The 18,371-nt window shown below is 43.6% G+C and overlaps 2 protein-coding genes across 3 annotated transcripts; both read left to right on the top strand.

The window, feature by feature from the left end:
• Nucleotides 1-273: 273 nt before the first annotated feature.
• Nucleotides 274-7,983, top strand: LOC147795458 (uncharacterized). 2 transcript variants are annotated; one of them, XM_087131883.1, is made up of 8 exons: nucleotides 274-413; nucleotides 879-1,018; nucleotides 1,983-2,148; nucleotides 2,926-2,977; nucleotides 3,899-3,933; nucleotides 4,320-4,448; nucleotides 4,985-5,113; nucleotides 5,889-7,983. In XM_087131883.1, the coding sequence occupies exons 2-8, from the start codon at nucleotides 974-976 to the stop codon at nucleotides 6,638-6,640; spliced, it is 1,308 nt and encodes a 435-aa protein (XP_086988009.1). In that variant the 5' UTR covers nucleotides 274-413; nucleotides 879-973; the 3' UTR covers nucleotides 6,641-7,983. The 2 variants fall into 2 exon arrangements, with proteins under 2 accessions (XP_086988009.1, XP_086988008.1); XM_087131882.1 differs by having other exon boundaries at nucleotides 2,926-3,168.
• A 1,029-nt stretch (nucleotides 7,984-9,012) lies between these two features.
• On the top strand, nucleotides 9,013-18,032 carry LOC110989913 (uncharacterized). The gene is made up of 3 exons (XM_022254610.2): nucleotides 9,013-9,981; nucleotides 15,767-15,955; nucleotides 16,193-18,032. Exons 1-3 carry the CDS (start codon nucleotides 9,657-9,659, stop codon nucleotides 17,590-17,592), a joined length of 1,914 nt encoding a protein of 637 aa, XP_022110302.1. The 5' UTR covers nucleotides 9,013-9,656; the 3' UTR covers nucleotides 17,593-18,032.
• The last annotated feature ends 339 nt before the right edge of the window (nucleotides 18,033-18,371 follow it).

Genomic DNA, 18,371 nt, shown 5'->3' with positions numbered 1-18,371 from the left:
TAATGTCCACAAACCTACCAAACATTACAAGGTGATCTGGAGTCAGTTATATCATACCTGAATCTGACCGAAGTGGAATCATTCTCTCAAAATTCTTGAGGATTACGTGCCGTTTGAAAGCCATATGAACAAGCCTAACGCTGCCCTAGACAAAATTCTGCGGGTTACAAGCATTGGTATTGTGCAAAAGAACCCCGAATGAAGCGTACAAGGCTAGTCGGTTCTGAGAGTGGACGCCGGAGTTTATATGACTGTTCGACTTCGTGATAAACGATGGCGGGACTTCCTAAACTCCGAACCCGCGGGGTGCTTCTCGTGCTGTTTCTTGCGGGAGAATTTTTTTCGACATCTGAAGCCGGCCATGTTTTGTCACCTCACCTGTCGGAGAACATGAGAAGATTTCTTTGTAACAGGTGTGTTGATTGTTAAAATTGCCACACATCTCTTTAATATGCATGTGAGACTGTTATCGACTCCATAGACTCTAGTTGTGCAATGATATCTTTAAATACCTTTCCTATTCCGATGGCATTTTACTGTGAAGATAGTTGCTAACTTAAGGACACATTTCAGGTCAAATTCTACCCATTGCTGGGTTAACCATCCAAAAAGTTTTGATTCGACTACAATTTAACAATACTATCAAAGTATCACCGACGAAACTCTCCTGTTTTCATGTGATGATCACTTGGAAATAAGTACCCCATCCATTCCATTACCGACTATTCCATTACTTTCAGTGACACCTCGTCCCACTGAGAGAGATTAACAAACGTTTACTGACATTGATCAGGACTGCATACGAGTCAACTACAGTTGTAGCCCCACTTCAGAGCTATAAACACCAGTGCCAAAATAACTGTGTCATTTCCCTTTAGAAGATGTAACGGCTCATGTCAACCGTGTAGAATTCCACGATCAACGAGATGTATGTTGTGTCGGCAGAGCTGTTGCTCCTCCGAGACTGGTGAAGATGCCGCAGATGGCGAATGCTACCGCGATACTTGCAATACACACAGTAAGCACTATGAAGAGTTTCACTAGCCTGTTTTGGTAATTGTTCAAATTTTGCCACACGCCTTCTTCGCCATAGTGAAAGAGCCAAGGATTTTCCTTCCCTCGACATCAGGTTTGCGGGTGTATGACATACAAACTCCATTAACATGGAACACTTGACCAAATTACAAGTAGAGTCCAAAACAGCAGTTAAAAATCCCGACCTGTAGTCCCAAATGCCGTATAAGACATGAAACGCTTTGTAAGAAAAGAGATGAAACGAGGGTTTCTTAAACGCACAACTCTATCCGCCTTGAGCAGAAGCATTCCCGTATCGTTTGAAAAGAGCCAGGTTGGTCGAGAGTGTTCGTATTTGCTGGTGGCGACGCAATCGTAACGCGTGCATTTCATAGTCGTTTGTGAACCCGTGAAGTGCAGCTCCGACCAAAGGAGTCTCCGTTGCCTGGGAAATTGCTCCCTTTCTTTTGGTCCTATTAGGGGCTCATTATGTACAGCGCTCATGTCTGCTTTTCAACATTGTCTATAATGTACTGTACACCTTACCTTTTGACAACAAATGTCCGTTTCCCTACCAACGGCGCCCATCTCCAACTCGAGGGATCGGCCTTTGACCAGACCTTGTCCTCATGGCGTCTAGTAGTCAGCTACCGCGCTGTTCTCTTGCACCGATGTTGGACCATTTACATAGATATTCCAAAACATTTCATTTCATTACATTCAGCAGAGTCGACAGCCTTTACAATACCGAAGGTTGGCGTTTGTCTTTGAAAATATTTAGGGTATTAGATTCAAGCCATTGCCAGAGAAGATGGATCGAAGAACAAACGAGTTTCCAAAGCTACAACTCTAAATTAAATCATAGGCAACGAGCCTTACTCAATCGAGAAAGCTGGAAAAGAGAGAGGTGTTTTACGGGAAGAACTGGGATGATTTTATTTTGAGTTTAATATGTCACTCCCGAGCAGATTTTCCATGTGAACAAGAGCGGTGCGAGATCTGTCATTTCGAAGACGCCAACGTCACAGAGTGCGAGTCCGAGGATGGTGACGACATCTGTTTGTACGACAGCTCCCAGTCAAACAGAATCTACTGCGTCTGCAAGGGTATCCCTGACGCTGTTCCAGGAAAAAAGTAATCAAAAGTGTCCCCTCAGTTCAATTTTCCAAGTCTGTGTCAGCTAGTAGGCGTTTTACCGAGGAAACCGAGAACTTTCCCTCTTCTATTTTCTTAGGTCAAACAAGACATTTTGCTGCAATGTGTTTATACAGGCCGTCAATGAACGAACAAGTTGAGGATTCTCTTTTCTTCATGGGACCCATGCGAGTTATGCAACTGTTGTAGGCCAACTGTGTTTATTGAGAAAAATGCCAAAGACACAATAAATCATCTTTACACTAATGTACACCTGCATGCCTCACAGAAAAGGGGGCACGCTGTAAATGCACCTGTCTTTGTCTATTTGAAGCAAGATATGGACGGAGAACGCCCCACCCTTGTCTTGGCCATTATTTGATCGGAATCTTTGGAATTCTTTTAGACATGGGGGGGGGGACGTGTTAGGTAACAATAGTCTAGGGTGTGTATAAGGATTGGACATGTAGAGGGGTACCCCTCCGTCCCATATCTTGCTGGGTATAGGGATGTCATTTTTTTCAACAGTTTCAGTCTGGTCGACTGTCTGCTAACAGTAATTATTTGAGCAATTACGACCAGCAAGTTTTCTTGCCCATGTAGCTATACCCCGTGAGGTCTGAGTCCCTCAGACTAATCAGATTTGAATGATTTTAAAGCTTTATTTAAAGAAAATGGGTTTATTTACAGAACATTATGTCGTCTTTGGTCTAAATATGTGATTTGCATTTATGCATGATTAGCAATCACACTCAGGTGCTTTGTTTCATTTGGCAGTTGCACCGAACAGCGACAAGAACAGGCGACGACAAAGGGCTCCACAACGCAGGTATCAACTTTCACTTCCAACACGCAGTTATCGACTCTTACTCCGACCGTGCCGTCGCCGTCTGCTCAGACCAACATACAGGCAGTGATTCTCGGAAGCATCCTTCCAATAATGCTGCTGCTTACTGTTGGCCTCGTTGTATTTTGCTTCTGCCCGAAAAGTAGACTGATGTGCTGGAGAAGACCCATCACGTAGGCACCCCAAAATTATCCATGTCCGGATGACTAGTCCAAACACTTTTTTCTCATTTTTTTTTCTCACGAGAAATCAATATCTCCGAATTTGAAAATGGCTAGAACAATTTCAGGAACAAGAATACTTGAACGTAACTTTTTAGACTGTGCAATGTTTCAACAGTATTGATACAGATATACAATGTAACAACAAGATTCCTTTCTTGGGCATGGATCTCTATTTCATCAAAACAGCACTCAAAAATAACATTGAAGTGTTACAGAAAAAGCTTTCAGACTTCTGAAACTTTTCAGCTACTGTGCATTTCAAGGCTAATATAACACTTTTCAAGAAAACAATGCGAGTCCATACTTCTTTTGACTGAATCTATATGATTTCGTTAGACACTAAGCTGCCTGACTTCAGCGCCCAACTAGTACGTATGCAATCGTGATACAGAAAATGTAAACTCAAATCCGAGTGCAGGACACCAGACTTTAATCGCGGTGTCTGATCTGGTGTGTCAAAAACACCTGCAACAGTGCAGTAATTGTACCGCTCTTTTTCAAAGGCACCCGCTTCTACATGTGCATTATTTCAATATGGTTTCTAAAGCAGTTGAGTGTGTAACCAGAGGCTTTACCAAAGCATTGATAGGTACACTTTCAGAGAACGGTAGGCCTCTCCCATTATTTTTTATAATTCTAGGTTTTCAGACATTCTTCTTTTACTTTTATTTCTCCTAAGTGGGAATAACAACAGCGGTGAAAGAAGGCGTAAAGGTGAGCTCAGTTTTGTTTGTTTCTTTAATAGGGCACATGTCGTCGGCTCACTTTACTTGAGTAACGGGCTACAAGGTGACCATTCATCTTTTAAAACGAAAGCCTCTAAAACATTCTCAAATATTATTTTGTTTTAGTATCAGTACACTTTCTTAAATTCTAAACACCGGCACCCCACAAATCCTTTGACACATCGGAGGGAAACTAAGTCAAGCAAATAAGAAAAAATGATGTTACGAACAAATTATAGAGCCTAACATTATAATTTTGGTCGAAGAACCAACGGGGTATTAAAAAACGAGCTTCCCAAGTTTGGACGGGTTTTACACAAACTGCACTCCGTTTCTGCATTTCTTCCAGTCGATTTTTATTTCTTATACCATCAGATGGAGAAAGAATGCATTCGGAACAACAACCTACGGGACCATCGACTGCATCCAACATTGGGCGGTCGGCAGCTACTGACACATCTAATCCAATATACGAAGTGTCCCTTCCCATGGACCAAACTCAAGGTAAGAAGTTTGCCAGCTTAACAGCTTAACTGGTGACGGTAGCGCCCCCTGTCGGTCTTACGACGACTCGGCCGATGACGGTCAGAAGGTAATGCGTCGGATCCACCACTCAGGGTCCAAGGGAAGAGGGCTCGTGGCGGCCACCAGTATTTTATTTTGGAGTGGGAAAGCCCAACAAGTGGACAACTGTGTCCATACAGAGGCCCAACATGAAAACAACAATGTTGTGCTGGAAAGGTTTCGATTTGTGTCAATGGACTTTCTGATTAAAATTCCAAACACCAGCACCCCGCACGATCTTCGACACAACTGAGGTAAATCAGTCAAGCAAATGACACTAAAAATGATATCACAAACAATGGTTAGAGCCGAACACTTATTTTGGTCTCAGAACCAATGGCGTTGTAAAACAAGTTTGTCGGATTGGCGCTGTAAAACGAGTTTGTCAGATTTCAACAATTGTCACAAAACATTACACTACCGCATTCCATTTACAAAGCTTTTCGACCTTTTGATGTCATTTCTTATACCATCAGATAAGAACAGCAAGTATTTGGAGACAGAGTCAAGGACTTCAACGAATACGTCTAACATTAAGCAGCCGGCAACCAATGACACATCTAATCCCATATATGGCGTACCCCTTCCCATGGACGAAATTCAAGGTACGTTTCCTAACTTAATCGGCGATGGTAGCGCCCCCTGTCGATCGCACAGCGACATGGCCGAAGACGGGAAGCAGGTAATGGGTGCGTTCGATTAGCTTCCCTCTTTACACCAGTGTTACATGCAACGGAAGCTTCGAGATGAGGCTAATCGAACGCGGCTGTGTATTTGCCAAAGCATTCTGGGAAAAGGTCAAGTCCCCGTCACTTTCCATCATGTCCATGCACGAACAGTCCATCCGTGACGTCATCACACTCGGGGAACCTCCAGAGACCCGCTCGCCAGCCGGAGTACTTTTGGCTGACACCAGGGCAGCAGGCACGAAGATCACGTGATGGTTAAACGAACGCTCTGTGTAAGTTTGGCTGACAAGTGTAAGCTAATCGAACGCACCCAATGCTGTCTGGTCCATCCACGACTGGAAGTCGAAGGAAGGAGGCTTGTAGCGGCCATCAGTATTTTGTTTGACAACTGCGTCAAAATACGGAGGGCTTTGCATGATAGCAAGAACACTTTAATAGAAAGTTTTCGTTTAAGTCTCAACGGACTTCCTAAAATTCTGAACATCCGCCCCCTACAAGTCATTCGGCCGGCGCACCTGAAGTTAAGCAAATAAAAGACATCACGAACAAATGATACGTCCTAACAATTATTTTGATCAAACCAATGGCGTTGCAACACGAGCTATTCAAATTTGAATAGTCACAAATCATTCACAGACATCACTCCATTTACAAAGCTCTTCTCTTTCCATGTTATTTCTTAAACTATCAGATGGTAGCAGTAGACATTTGGAGAAACGGCCAAAAGCTTCACCGAGTGAGTCCAACATTGAGCAGTCGGCAACGAATGACACACTTAATCCCATATATGGCGTGCCCTTTCCCATGGACCAAATTCAAGGGATGACGTTTCCTAGCTTATCTGGCGATGGTGGCACCCCCTGTCGGTCGTGCGGTGACTCGGCCAATGACGTAATGCTGTCGCCTCCACCACCAGAAGTCGAAGGGAAGGAGGCTCGTGGCGGCCATCAGTATTTTGTTTTGGAACAGGAAAGCCCACCGAGTAGACAACCGCGTCAAAATACGGAGGCCCCACATGGAAAAGAGACTATTGCGCTTGAAGGGTTCGCCCCAAGGGACGGACATGGCACCAAAAAGGCAGGAGAGGATCCTGAAACTACGAGGGACGACATGCAGTCACGTGGGCTACAAGGTAACCAATCAGATGTACATAGTCCTCCAAAAGGGCCCTACTATTTCACACTGGAACCACCATTTGGTAACCAAGACGACGAGACTTCGGAGACAACCTCGCAAGGAGAAAGCAGCGAAACCGAGGGGTACAATCACGTCAAACGTCAACGCGCGCACGAGGCACAGAGCCCCAATTACTCTCATTTAACCCCACAGTCCGAATACGATCACATCAACCGATTTGGACACATGCACTCCACATATGGTGATATGAGCCAATTTCACGGCTACAGCATGTACAGCCACTTGAAATCTCACGACGAGAAATAACGTGCGGATGACTAATTATTAATTTGAATACCGTTGTGAATTCGATGCGTTTTGACAACTGCGTGGAAATGGTGACAATAACTGAAGCTGCAGCCGCAATGCGTACACGGCCTGAGAGAATGGCAGGAAAAAAACTCCCAGTTGCGGATTTTTTTATCATATCACGAGTGACCATTCTTGATAACCATTTTGCTATTTGCAAGCACTCCAAGGCCATAACTCGAATTGGTAATTTGTAACTTACACTAACCTGTGTTAAGCATTCCATTTTCTTATGAGTTATTGGTTAATGCAATTTGAATACAGAGTTGGGTTTTATGGAATCAATTTTTACCCATTTATTGCTCAACGCTTCTTTCATCATGTTTATTAAGTAGGTGTAAACTTAACCATTAAACTCGACGTTAAAGACAGTCATTATCCCGTTTGTAGCATTTTATTATTTTCGATAGGAAACATTAACCGGCTTTATTGGCCGATTTCATAATATCCGATAATTGGAGGTCAACCACATATTGCCTGGTCCATCTTCTCTTTTCTGGCGTTGGTAAACACTAATCAGATATGCCTATAATTTCATGTAAAGCTGACCAGTGGTTGAAATGATTTTTTAAATCTTTCAAAGTTTTATAGTGTAATATGGATAAAAACTTCTGCACATATTGTTTTCTGTAATTCCGACATGGCAGTTTCCATTTTTAATGTAAATATTAGTTTGGCGGGTCAACGACTAGGGTATACATTATGCCTCTAGGCCTACGTACAGGTACCATGGGCCGTTAAGCTCATTTGCACAGATTGCATAAAGATAGATACAGGGCAAAGAAAAAAAAAACTTCGGCTATCAAGGATTTGTAACATGTTACTTATCCCCCATCGGGGGATTGGTAGATTGGTAACAGTCCATTGAATGACAATCGTATGGGAAATGTATTGTGAAAGTTAGATGCAAAACATGACGTCATCAACAAGGTTACGATAATGACACAAAATAAGGGACATTAATTAAACATCTCGTGATGGTTTTCCCTGTAAAAGTTCCTGTGGTGAATCAGTCAGTCACATTTGCAGTGATGTCAGCGATTAACAAAATGCTATATATCTCTATTTTTTCGACCTCTGCAATGAAAATGTCAAGCAGGTGATGACTTTGAATCATGCGTCGTAATCACCTGCAGTGTGCCGTACACTTTGAACCTATAATGAATGATTTGTGAAATATCATAGTGTAATCATATACAATCACGCAGAAATAAGTAACCGACTGACTAAAGGCAGGGTAGATCTTGTGTAGATCTTGAATAAAATACCGACAAGGTAAGGACAGGTACCAAAGAATATGACTTTATAGAGTTTGGACTTCCTTCTTTCTCTTGTTAGTTTGGTGGGGTGGATGTATGGATGCATGAGTTTGGGGTTACTATATACGGCCATCCTTTCCGTACCATTTCAGATGTTATACTTAATAGCATTTTTTGGCTCAAATGTACTAAGCCTCATCCAGAAATACCACCACGAAACTCCCATGAAATCAGACCTCTCTGGCAATTTGTGAATTCACAGAATTATTATTATTGGCGACTGGCATTACTGTTTGACGGTTTTCTCCGTTAAAAAAGCTCACAGAACAAAACAAAAAACCAAGTTGATGTATCTGGAGTAAAGCACGGGACATTGATAAGCATGGGTTAACAAACTATAAGTGTACCAGCTCTCTGCGTCGGTGTGCAGTTGTGAGAGTTCGTGAGGTGTTCTCTGGGAGCAATTCGCTTGTGGATGCTTTGATCAAGGATGAATTTTTTTTTTACTCCAGATCTAATGCAGGAAATATTTCACTGTCGGGATCGATTACCGGCACTGTTTTTGTATTGAATGGAATTGCATTGTGTCAAAAAATGATAATTTCATTCCTTGTTTTTTAAGACCGCAATTAAGTCAACGGGTTGAAAACTCGCTCTGATAAAGACTGGAAAACACTTAGATGACACATAAATTGTTTGTCACAACCCAAAGGAGAATCAAAAGCGCCGCTAATACGTTGATGTCATTATTGTCATTGTAAATATTATGTGGTAATAGCCCTTGACATCTGGAAATGAAGATGGACTGCACCGTGTATTTAGGGCCGTCTTGGATTTTCAAGTGCCTTTTACCGTATTCTGAAATAAATCGTCAGAATTGATACCTAAAAATAAGAAGTGAACGTCGTTCAACATGCCAAAATGCACGGCACATCCACAGTCGATGCATGCCCTTCCTGTCCATGGCAACGGGTGAAGTCTGTGCCTCGTTGAACTTTGAGACGAAGCAGTTACAAAACCGGAATAAAAAGGGCGCCAGTTCTCGCGAGGAAGTGAAGTTAGTGCGTAATAACCGAGGCTCGGGGAAACCAGTAGATAAGCAGGCCTGCTAGGGCTTGAACTGCCTCTCACTGCCAGCCAAGTTGCACTTTAACCGAAGGCGTGTTTGTGCAACAAATGAACACGACAAGTCTTTTGATGCTGCAATGATCCTTGCACTCACTTCGGGCAGCACTGCGTTAGACTTTTGCCGTCGAAATTTTGAAGTACCTGCGCTCGCAGCGAAGTCCGCAGCAAGTATATGTACACCAAAAGCCATTCGCACTGCAGCCAAGACGTGACTGAATTCCATTTCAACGGTAGAGTTGAAATGGCCTCAAGGACCATAATCTTTGGTGTGACGGAAGATTGGCAGAAAACCATGCTGAGTGAAGATGGTTAAGACTGCTTGCTGTCCACTCTCTAAAGACTACACGAACAGGATCATAAAAAGGGTTTATGATTAAGTGCATTTGTTCAGCGTCCAGAACGAAAAACTCACTATGTGTCGCTTTGAAATGAGTCTGCTCCTATAAACGTTTAAGCAAACGACTTCAGGAGCAATGCCGAATCCATAACATAAAAGGAGCAGGGACTATCGTAAGAACAAAGAACCCAAATGCTCTCAATTTTGATGCCAACATCTGCTTCAGGAACAGACATTCACCGCAGTAAATATGTCATTCACTGACCAACTCACGGGCTCTGGGACCAACCAGATATCAACCAGCGATGCCCCGTTGCCGTGGGTCCTGCCCCCCGGCGAGGTGGCCTTCCGCGTCACGCTTCTCCTCTTGATCTGCATCGTCGGGGTAACGTCCAACGCGCTGAACGGACTGATGCTACTGAAGTCCAAGCGCCCCGGCACCACCATGCATCTCTTGATGTTCAACCTGGTGGTAGTGGACATGACCATGACCCTCGCCTGCATTCCGTTGTCTGTTTTCTTCACAGCAAGCAACGGGGACGTCCATGTCCCAAACGAACTCTGCAAGGCAGCCGGTAAGTGCCTTGGTCACGATGAGTCCGATATGTGAACTAGCTGGGATCATACTGTGCAACAATAAATTACGTGCATTACAATTTCTCTGCGGCAAGCTGCGCCTTCAAAAGTCTATTTGTTGTTAGCCAGACTGCAGATTTGAGCAGCAGCAGCAGATAAATCTGTTGTTAAAATGCCTCGGCTTCCACACTGCAGTGAAATGCAATAAAGATCTTTCGACTTTTATCACTGAAGTATAAATAAACACAACTCCATCCCCTTTTTTCATGACGTAACACAGCAATATTTGCGTGCTTTAATATCATTTCATTCAATTTTTCTTGGGGGTGGTCATTTTCTTCCTTGAGTGGTCAAGAACTCAGGAGCGGGCTTCCATGCTTGACCTCAACAGCCTATCCCAACCGTTGTTGTCCAAACCAAAGATATGACACTGATTTCGATGCACAGTAGCAGTGAATTGTTCGTTAATTAAATGAACCTTTTTCTACTCTGCATAGGAATGCAATACAAATGGTTGTCTCGGGGCTACATATCACCGTCAATATTCCACTTGCTCAAGACGTGAATTTGGTTCGAACTGAACGTTGAGGGTGTATTTTGGTTTCATTTTTCACAGAACAGAAAGCGTGAGAAGCCAAGGCCTTTTAGCGTTGATGTCTAAATCCACAAGCTGACCTGAATGTCATGATCTTTCATTTAGCGCTGCCGCACGAACACTCTTCCATTTGCGTTTTAACAAGAGGTTGGTTTTTCTTTTGCCAAGCCCCACAGAACCATATCAAAGAGCAAAACAAAAACTTCGAGCTTTGCAGTAACAAGTATTCTCTTAATTCTTACCGTCGAGTTCATTGTTGTTTTTGATTATTTTAACACGTGCACTATATCCCTGTTAAGCAATTCCATCCATATTTGATGGTAAAGTTCAGTTCCATCCCAAAACTTCCTCAGGTACGGGTCTAACTATGCAATCTGGTTTCAGACTTGCATCATTTCGGTAAGTTTGCTGTGTAACTTCCGTTAGCGGCATTTTAATTTGTTTTACTTGGTAGCATTCACGGCAAGATCGGTCTATGAAAGTGGTATCGAAGCAAGAAATTTTCATCTTGTTTTTTAGTTCAATGATTTGGTCATTCAAGTTCTTCGATGGAAGAATTTCGTTTAAAAATTTAACCCTTTAACTATACCGATAATAAGATTTAAAGCTACTTTTAGAACATCTCACATTCAATAAATGCAAGGATGATCTCAAATTGTTAAGTATTTTGCTGTGTCGTTTATTCAAGCGAAACAGCAAAATTACCCAGGAACATCAAAGCATAAAATACTTTTCTTGAAGGTAATTATGCCGTGGCTTTGCTTTCAAACATCATCGTCTTCACCCTTTAATCCAAGTCCTAACTACGTCTTTGAAGAAAGTTATTCTCTTTGCGCTAATTGAGTTGAAATGACAAGTACTTTAAATAAGACGAATTATAAAATAAAGACAATTTGCTTTTTTCAGCAGCACTATTGTCACATTTTCATTCATGGAGAATTACAATTTTGTAATTGTGAATCTCTCACCCAAGCCCAAAATATTGTACGGTGCAAATTTGAAACCAAACCCCACGCTTAAGCCTATACATAGAAATTTAGGGACGAAATTAAGGCACCTTAACTTTCCTTTGAAGGTGAGGATACAAGAGTTAAACTGATGGGAAACACCTTTATTAGCTCTTCCACAAACCATTATTTTCTCGACAATTTCTGGATTTTTCCCATTCTTAAAGGGAAACGTATCTGCCAAAGAAAAACGCACCAGTGCATGAATCTTGCTAGTCAAAGGAAAACCGATCAATCAACAAGCGGAAATTAATATACTAAGGGATCAAGTTAGTTACTGAAAGGCGTCTTTTTCATGCAGTCACAGCATGATCAATCAGACCTGACGTTATGAATTCGGTGCATCTTCTCACTGTCGCCACCGTAACCCATCGAAAGCAAGGAAATGCACGTCCGGACTACCAACCAGTTCAAGTACATAGTTACTGGAATATCCTCTTTTTCTGTCTTCAGAGTGCGATGCATTTTGTGATTGCACTGGAATTCCGAACAAGCCTGTGTATAATATATGAACGAAAGAAGTAGGTTCGACGAATTCTAGGGTATTTCAGAAAGAGAAAGTTTTATTTGTAGGTTTTCTGTTGCCCAACATTCAAGAAAACGACGGACTGGATGGAATGCCCTGGACTGGATTGCGTGAGCAGTGCAGAAAACATGAGGTTTGCGATAAGATCGAGAAGTAAAATTACCTCGAGCCTGGGCCAAGCATTCTTTTTCGTATCGAGTCTTCGCAAGTTTGTAAGGTGATGTCTTGATTACGCTGTGTCACCAATATACTGTGAAAAGTAAAACGGACTTGCCAAGACTGCTACTCTAACGCATTGAGGCATGAGATTCATACATGACAGATTATTCTCACACTTTCACGACCATACAGGCTTTTTTACGCAAAGAAAATTAAATAATAGATAAACACTTATTTCTACAAGTAAACACTTATAAGTTACGACCCTAGAGTGAAAACATCGCCGTTCTGTGATCTCGTTCCCGTAAAAACGACTGAGAGCGTTGCAATCTTAGTAGCGGGTATATCATGCTGTGCCGTGTTAGCGTGGAGTGTAATTCGAAGCCATTACTGCTGTTGCACCAAGCTCTTGGACAGGTGGTGCGCGCGTGTTACGTACCTCCTTGACCAACCCGGTTCGTAAGTGGAATATCGACGAGAATATAATATCAAATCAGTGCTCTGAAATATGTGATTGCCAAGCTTTCGGTAATATAGTACCTTCTTCAGGGCAAGCAGATTCAGTTTTGAATGAACGCGGAAAAATCCACGTTCATTCCCCTGGATGTAGCGTTCCAAGTTTGAAAATGACGCACTGCTCCAGTTCCTTACGCTGTACACCAGATGACGCTTTCCGCAGGATGCAGACGCTTACGTCACCGAGAGTATGTGGCGGCACGCAAAAGTGCTGCGCAACAGTGAGACCAGGTGTTTGTTGGCGCACACTGCGCAAGTGTTCCGCGAAGCGGTCACCCAGGCGACGCTTGGTCTCTCCGATGTACAGTTTACCACAGCGACGACATGTAATTCAATAAACCACATTGCTAGTAATGCATGTATGATCCCCGCGTATGCTGGAGCTACCGCGGGGGCCGACGACCGACGGGCTGTTATCTATGTAGGGACAGGTGTTACATTTGGGGCGCTGACAAGGGGAATTACTGCCTGCTTTGACGGCGAGACGGAATCCAAACGGGAACGTACTACCATGTCCCCGACAGAACGATCGCACCTAAACGCGCAAATCGGGGATTTGGCGAAAATGGAAGCTGTGGCCGCATCATTTCCGAGTGTACGGAAATGTTTAAGAAAAACATTACGTACCGGGATGTTTCGAGGGTGGTATGTGAGTACGAGGGGCACGCAATCACGTTGCTTGGCCCCGGTGGGTTTAAGAGCTGTTTTGCGCGGGATTGAAGATACGGCGTTGAAGGCAGGGTCTGTGATACCGGAGGGTAACTGCGCTGTTGGAAGAACCTCGCATTTCCTTCCCACGAGCAGAGAACTCCCAATCGCTACTACAAATCCTACGCAGTCGAAGAAACCGAGAGTAAGAGATGGCGTTCTTACACTTGAGGGGGTGAGACGATTGGTACTGCAGGTAGCTGTGGGAATCTGTGGGTTTTGTAATGCACGGTTGTGCCAAGTTTCCGCGCACAGATCTGGACGCGCACGTCGAGGAAGGTAACAGAGGGCTGTGACACATCACATGTATAGCGCAGTGCTGGGTGAAAAGCATATGCAAACGGTAAGAAATTCTCAACGTCATCACGCGTACCGGTAATAGCACCAACTATATGGTGTATCGCCGGTACATTAACAGCTGCACACCCTGATACTGGGTCAGCATCTGCTCCTCGATGTGGCCAACAAACAGACAGGCATAACTTGGTCCCATCCGTGTGCCCATTGCCGCACCACTGGTCTGAATGTAGGGCTCACTGTTGAACGTGAAGTTGTTCAACGTGAGCACAAACTCAGCCAGAAGTTGCGAGTTAACTTCCGGTTCCATGGTTCCACGTAAACGGCAATCAATGCATGTAACCCTATTTGCAGTGCACGTGTGCATTGGGCGTGGTTTAAACTGAAGTGACGTCACACTTACGAACAGGATGGCCTCGGCAACGGACACTGCTTTGGTCGGAACTTAACTTCGCTGGTTCGCGAACGACCAGGAAATGTACATATGACGGTCGCATCGCTACCAAAAAAAAAAAAAAAGAACACTCCCGACCAACAGGCATTAGAAATGTTTATTGCCAGGCTAAACTCTTATTCAGTTTTTCCAGCCTGGAGTTCCCTTTCAAGAAATGTCAGATTTTGACTCAAGGTTCCACATTATGCGGTATTCATTGGCCTCGAACGGGGAAGTTGTTTCAGGACTGGCGGTGTAAAATATCATTGGTGAAAAAATAAAGCAAAATAAATTTACAGTAGAAAATGAAAAATAAAACCAACAGACTGGTTCTTTACAGTTAAAGATGTCAGAATAAGAAACATACGATATACTTTGTACGGATGACAGACAAAAACGAGGAAATCAGACGTCTAAAAGACAGATATGTATTGTTTGCATGTAACACACGATCATACAGATTGTAGGCCTACGTTGGTTGAACAGTGCTCAAGTAAGTTATTCAAAAATAAATAACTGACAACATCCAATACACCAGCGTTGTAATGGATCCGAATGAAAGAACAAACTTGAAATGACCAACTTGGCCATTAATTTAAGCAGACACATGAAATGGAAATTTTAATGGCGAGCAGATGCACGCAGTCCTCCATTCAAGTTCTGCACTTTCACTCAGTATTTAGGGCGACAGACTTTGGTAATACAATTAAACTATTTCTCTTTCGGCCTCTTACAACGCTAACTCCGTGACGTGCACGTTCATTGCAAGATGTGAGCGGGTTTTCCTTTAAAAGAAATTGCTGCCACTTCCCATTAGCCCGATCAGTGCACTTCGTGCTTTTCACCGTTCAGGTCTAATTTTAACAAATCAAATCAGTGAGATCCCCATTCATGACAATTATCTGACTCGATAACAAGCTAGCATAGCAGGTAATGTGGGTCCTGATTTGGGAAAACAAAGTTAGACATTCGGTTCAATACTATAGTCATTCCGTATAGCAAGCATTTTGAAGGCATTTCCAGTGTTTTGGCCTTGACTTGATGAGATTGATTGAAACAAAGGTTAGTCATTTTGTGCTCAAACTGACTAATACGGGTATAAAGTTGCGTCTCAATTACTAATAAATCAAGACAGGGCTAATATTTAGTCAACAGTGACTGACTTTGGTTAAATTTGACTAATATTTGACCAATCTTTGACGAAAAAATGTTAATCATCGGCCTTTCTGACTAATTGAAATTAGTCATTGGCCTGTCTGACTAATTTAAATTGGTTATTTTAGTCAGTAAAATGACTATCAGTCAAAATGACTATTTTTGTTTACAAGGTGTGTTCAAACGAGGGGAATGCAATTTACAATTATTTTCAACTAAATATGACTCAGTTCTCTTAAGAAATAAAGGGTATGCCGTAATTCTTGAAACAAAATTTTCAAATCTTTTAAAGGTTGACTGAAAATGTTGATATTCAAAACAGTGCAAAAATAGTAAAGTCAATCATGTTGCTTCCGTTTCCCCTTTCACCGTTGCTTTTACGGACCAGCCTACATGCTGAGCACGCTGATCGTCGCCTCCTTGCTCACCCAGTCGGCAATCAGCGTGATCCGGACGCTGGCCATCATGCTGCCCGAGGCACTTCAGCGGCGACTACCGCCTGCCACCGCCTACAAAATCATTGCCTTTGTCTGGTTGCAGTCCTCCCTGACAACGCTAATGCCCTTCCTGAGTCACGGTGAGTTCCATATGCATCCGAACATCCAATAAATCAGATGTCAATCTCATGGAGTCACTGTGTCGGCAGGGAACATTTTTATCAGTTGACAGGCAAAGCTGTCAACTTGCATGTAGTTGCTAATGCAAACAATAATCTGTTAAAGACTTCATTTTCCGTTAGTTACAACAGTGAGACTAATGTACGGGCTCTGAAGTGGGTCACCTGAGCTATTACTCTTCTATTTTTCTTCTTCAGACAATGTTGTGGATGACCTCTTTACCTACGAGCCACGCTTCATGGCCTATGCAATATCTGACGACCATACAGGGAAAGCTCAAAGTATTCTATTTTCTGTCATCGGCTACCTCCTGCCACTTACCATCATCTGCATCAGCTATGTGACCCTTTATGTCTCGCTCCGACGACACCTGAAGAAGAATTTCCTGACACAGGATCGCCAGAGCCGCCACATGTACACAGTTCAGATGAAGGTGCAGGTCAAAGTGGGCTTTCTGGTCGTCTTCGTAGTCTCCAGCACCATTCTCATCTGGGTCCCGCTCTACATAGTGTCGTCACTCTCCCTGATTGACCTGGCCGAGTTCCAGTCGCTGAGCCGCAACGCCTCGGCGGTGCTAACATTCGGCACCTCCTCGCTCAACCCCGTCATGTACGGGTTTATGAACACATCGCTCCGGCAGGAGTTCAAGGTGTATCTGGCAGCCAAACACCCCAAGCTTCTCGCGCTGCTTGGCAAGATGACATGCTGTCGGTGCTGTTGCAAAAGGAAATCCAAGGTGGACGCGGTCATCGTGATTCCGAGGGAGCAGGTCCAGAAGTCTCACGGGCAAGGTAACAGGGATGTTGATGAGCCGGTTGCTATCTCCAGCCATTTAGTGCTACAGATTAACCACGAAATTAGCTTGAAACGGCAGTCGGTTTTTTCCATCAAACACCCAACAGACCTAACGGAGACCAGCAATGTTAAGCACCAACACAGGGACGTAATGACAGGGGCCAGAGGTGTCACTCCTCCGCTACTCAAGAGATGCTCCTGGTCCCAATCCCTGGCCCATAACGCAAGGCGGTTCAGTGACAAGGTATCGAGGCGCCGTAGCGGTTCAGACAGTACCACTGACTGTCGGAGACAGCTACCCCTGCTGGACCTACAAGCTGTCTCCCGACTCAGAGAAGAAAGTCGTGGACTGAATAATCACGACACGCGGTATCCACCCAAGATACACAGAGACTCCGATCTAGAAAGTTTATGTGCACAGGCGACCAATGACCCTAAAGCCAAATACCACATGCGCACCTTGTCAGGACAGCCGCTAACCCCCCAAAAGAAACAGTCCTTCCCGGGCCGTAAAGACGGATCTGTGGTCGCTGTGTCGCGGTGCCTCAAGAAGCAGCCGGTGATCGGGGACATTGTGAAGGTCCGGCGGGTGTTCATCGAGGAAGTCACGCTGGTTTCTGGCAGCTATCCAGACTCAGTTGTCGACGACGGGGATCAGGGTGTTGGACACCCGCAAAAATCGCTGTCGTTGCGCAGGGAATCCGTGTCTTCGGCCGATTCTCAGCTTGTCACTTCCACGACGGTGAAAACAAGCGGGGATGTCTACACTACGACGACGGTACAATTACCAGGATGCATATAAAAAATTATAGGCACATACCAGAGGTATAGTTTCGAGACAGGATCACCTATAGAACATCTCATAGAACACGTCTCCCGTAACATGGCCTATACGCTTCACACAGATGCTTTTATAAAGCAAACAAAATCACTACGAAGCCGAGGGAAATCAGCAAAAAAACAAGTGACAATTGAACGTGTTTTCTTAAAAACACAGACTAATCCTAGATAACAATTCAGGAATGCCGGGTGGGGGAAATGGGGCCCTCAAATTATGATAATTCTTACAATCGTCATTCTCGGTATTGGACGTTGGTCGTTTGATTGTTTTATTTGCTTGTCAGTTCTCATTCAACTACATGTACTGCTTTAAAGAAAAAGTCTTCATTGTCACAATTCTGATTGTATTTTGTGTCACGAAAATGTCTGAAAAAGTAAAGTTTCTGTTACTCTGAAAACAAACTGACAGCATTGGGTGTAGTTAAAACAAATCTATTCGTTGCATGTATCTCTTCTCTTTATTATCTGCTGAAAGTATTTTCGTCAGTAAAAAGTCTTTTGCAAATACGTCATGATGCCATGAGGGAAAGTGCAACGATGTCAAACGTGCCAATGCATAACGCACCCCATTCCACCACGTGTAAAGGAGGTTTTGACTGCCATGAAATGGATGCTAATGACGTTACGTTGGTTATTCAGAGTGCACGAGCGGCTCCGTTTGACTTCGGCGAGATAAATCCCCAAGGGTGCAGATCACTAATTCAGGTGAGAATTTCTGGCCAGCTCATTAGCATTAAAAGC

Source organism: Acanthaster planci, unplaced genomic scaffold (genome assembly GCF_054643075.1).
Source record: "Acanthaster planci isolate LZ-2023a unplaced genomic scaffold, COTS_SCS Contig24, whole genome shotgun sequence".
In the NCBI taxonomy this organism is placed as follows: Eukaryota; Metazoa; Echinodermata; class Asteroidea; order Valvatida; family Acanthasteridae; genus Acanthaster; species Acanthaster planci.
This window is presented reverse-complemented; position numbering and strand designations above follow the sequence as displayed.

Coding starts and splice junctions, on each gene's coding strand:
- LOC147795458 (XM_087131882.1), top strand. CDS start 274: ATGGCGGGACTTCCTAAACTCCGAACCCGCGGGGTGCTTCTCGTGCTG. Junction 2,149..2,925: donor GACGCTGTTCCAGGAAAAAA/GTAATCAAAAGT, acceptor TTCATTTGGCAG/TTGCACCGAACAGCGACAAG. Junction 3,934..4,319: donor CGGTGAAAGAAGGCGTAAAG/GTGAGCTCAGTT, acceptor TTATACCATCAG/ATGGAGAAAGAATGCATTCG.
- LOC110989913 (XM_022254610.2), top strand. CDS start 9,657: ATGTCATTCACTGACCAACTCACGGGCTCTGGGACCAACCAGATATCA. Junction 9,982..15,766: donor CGAACTCTGCAAGGCAGCCG/GTAAGTGCCTTG, acceptor TTTACGGACCAG/CCTACATGCTGAGCACGCTG. Junction 15,956..16,192: donor AATGCCCTTCCTGAGTCACG/GTGAGTTCCATA, acceptor TTTCTTCTTCAG/ACAATGTTGTGGATGACCTC.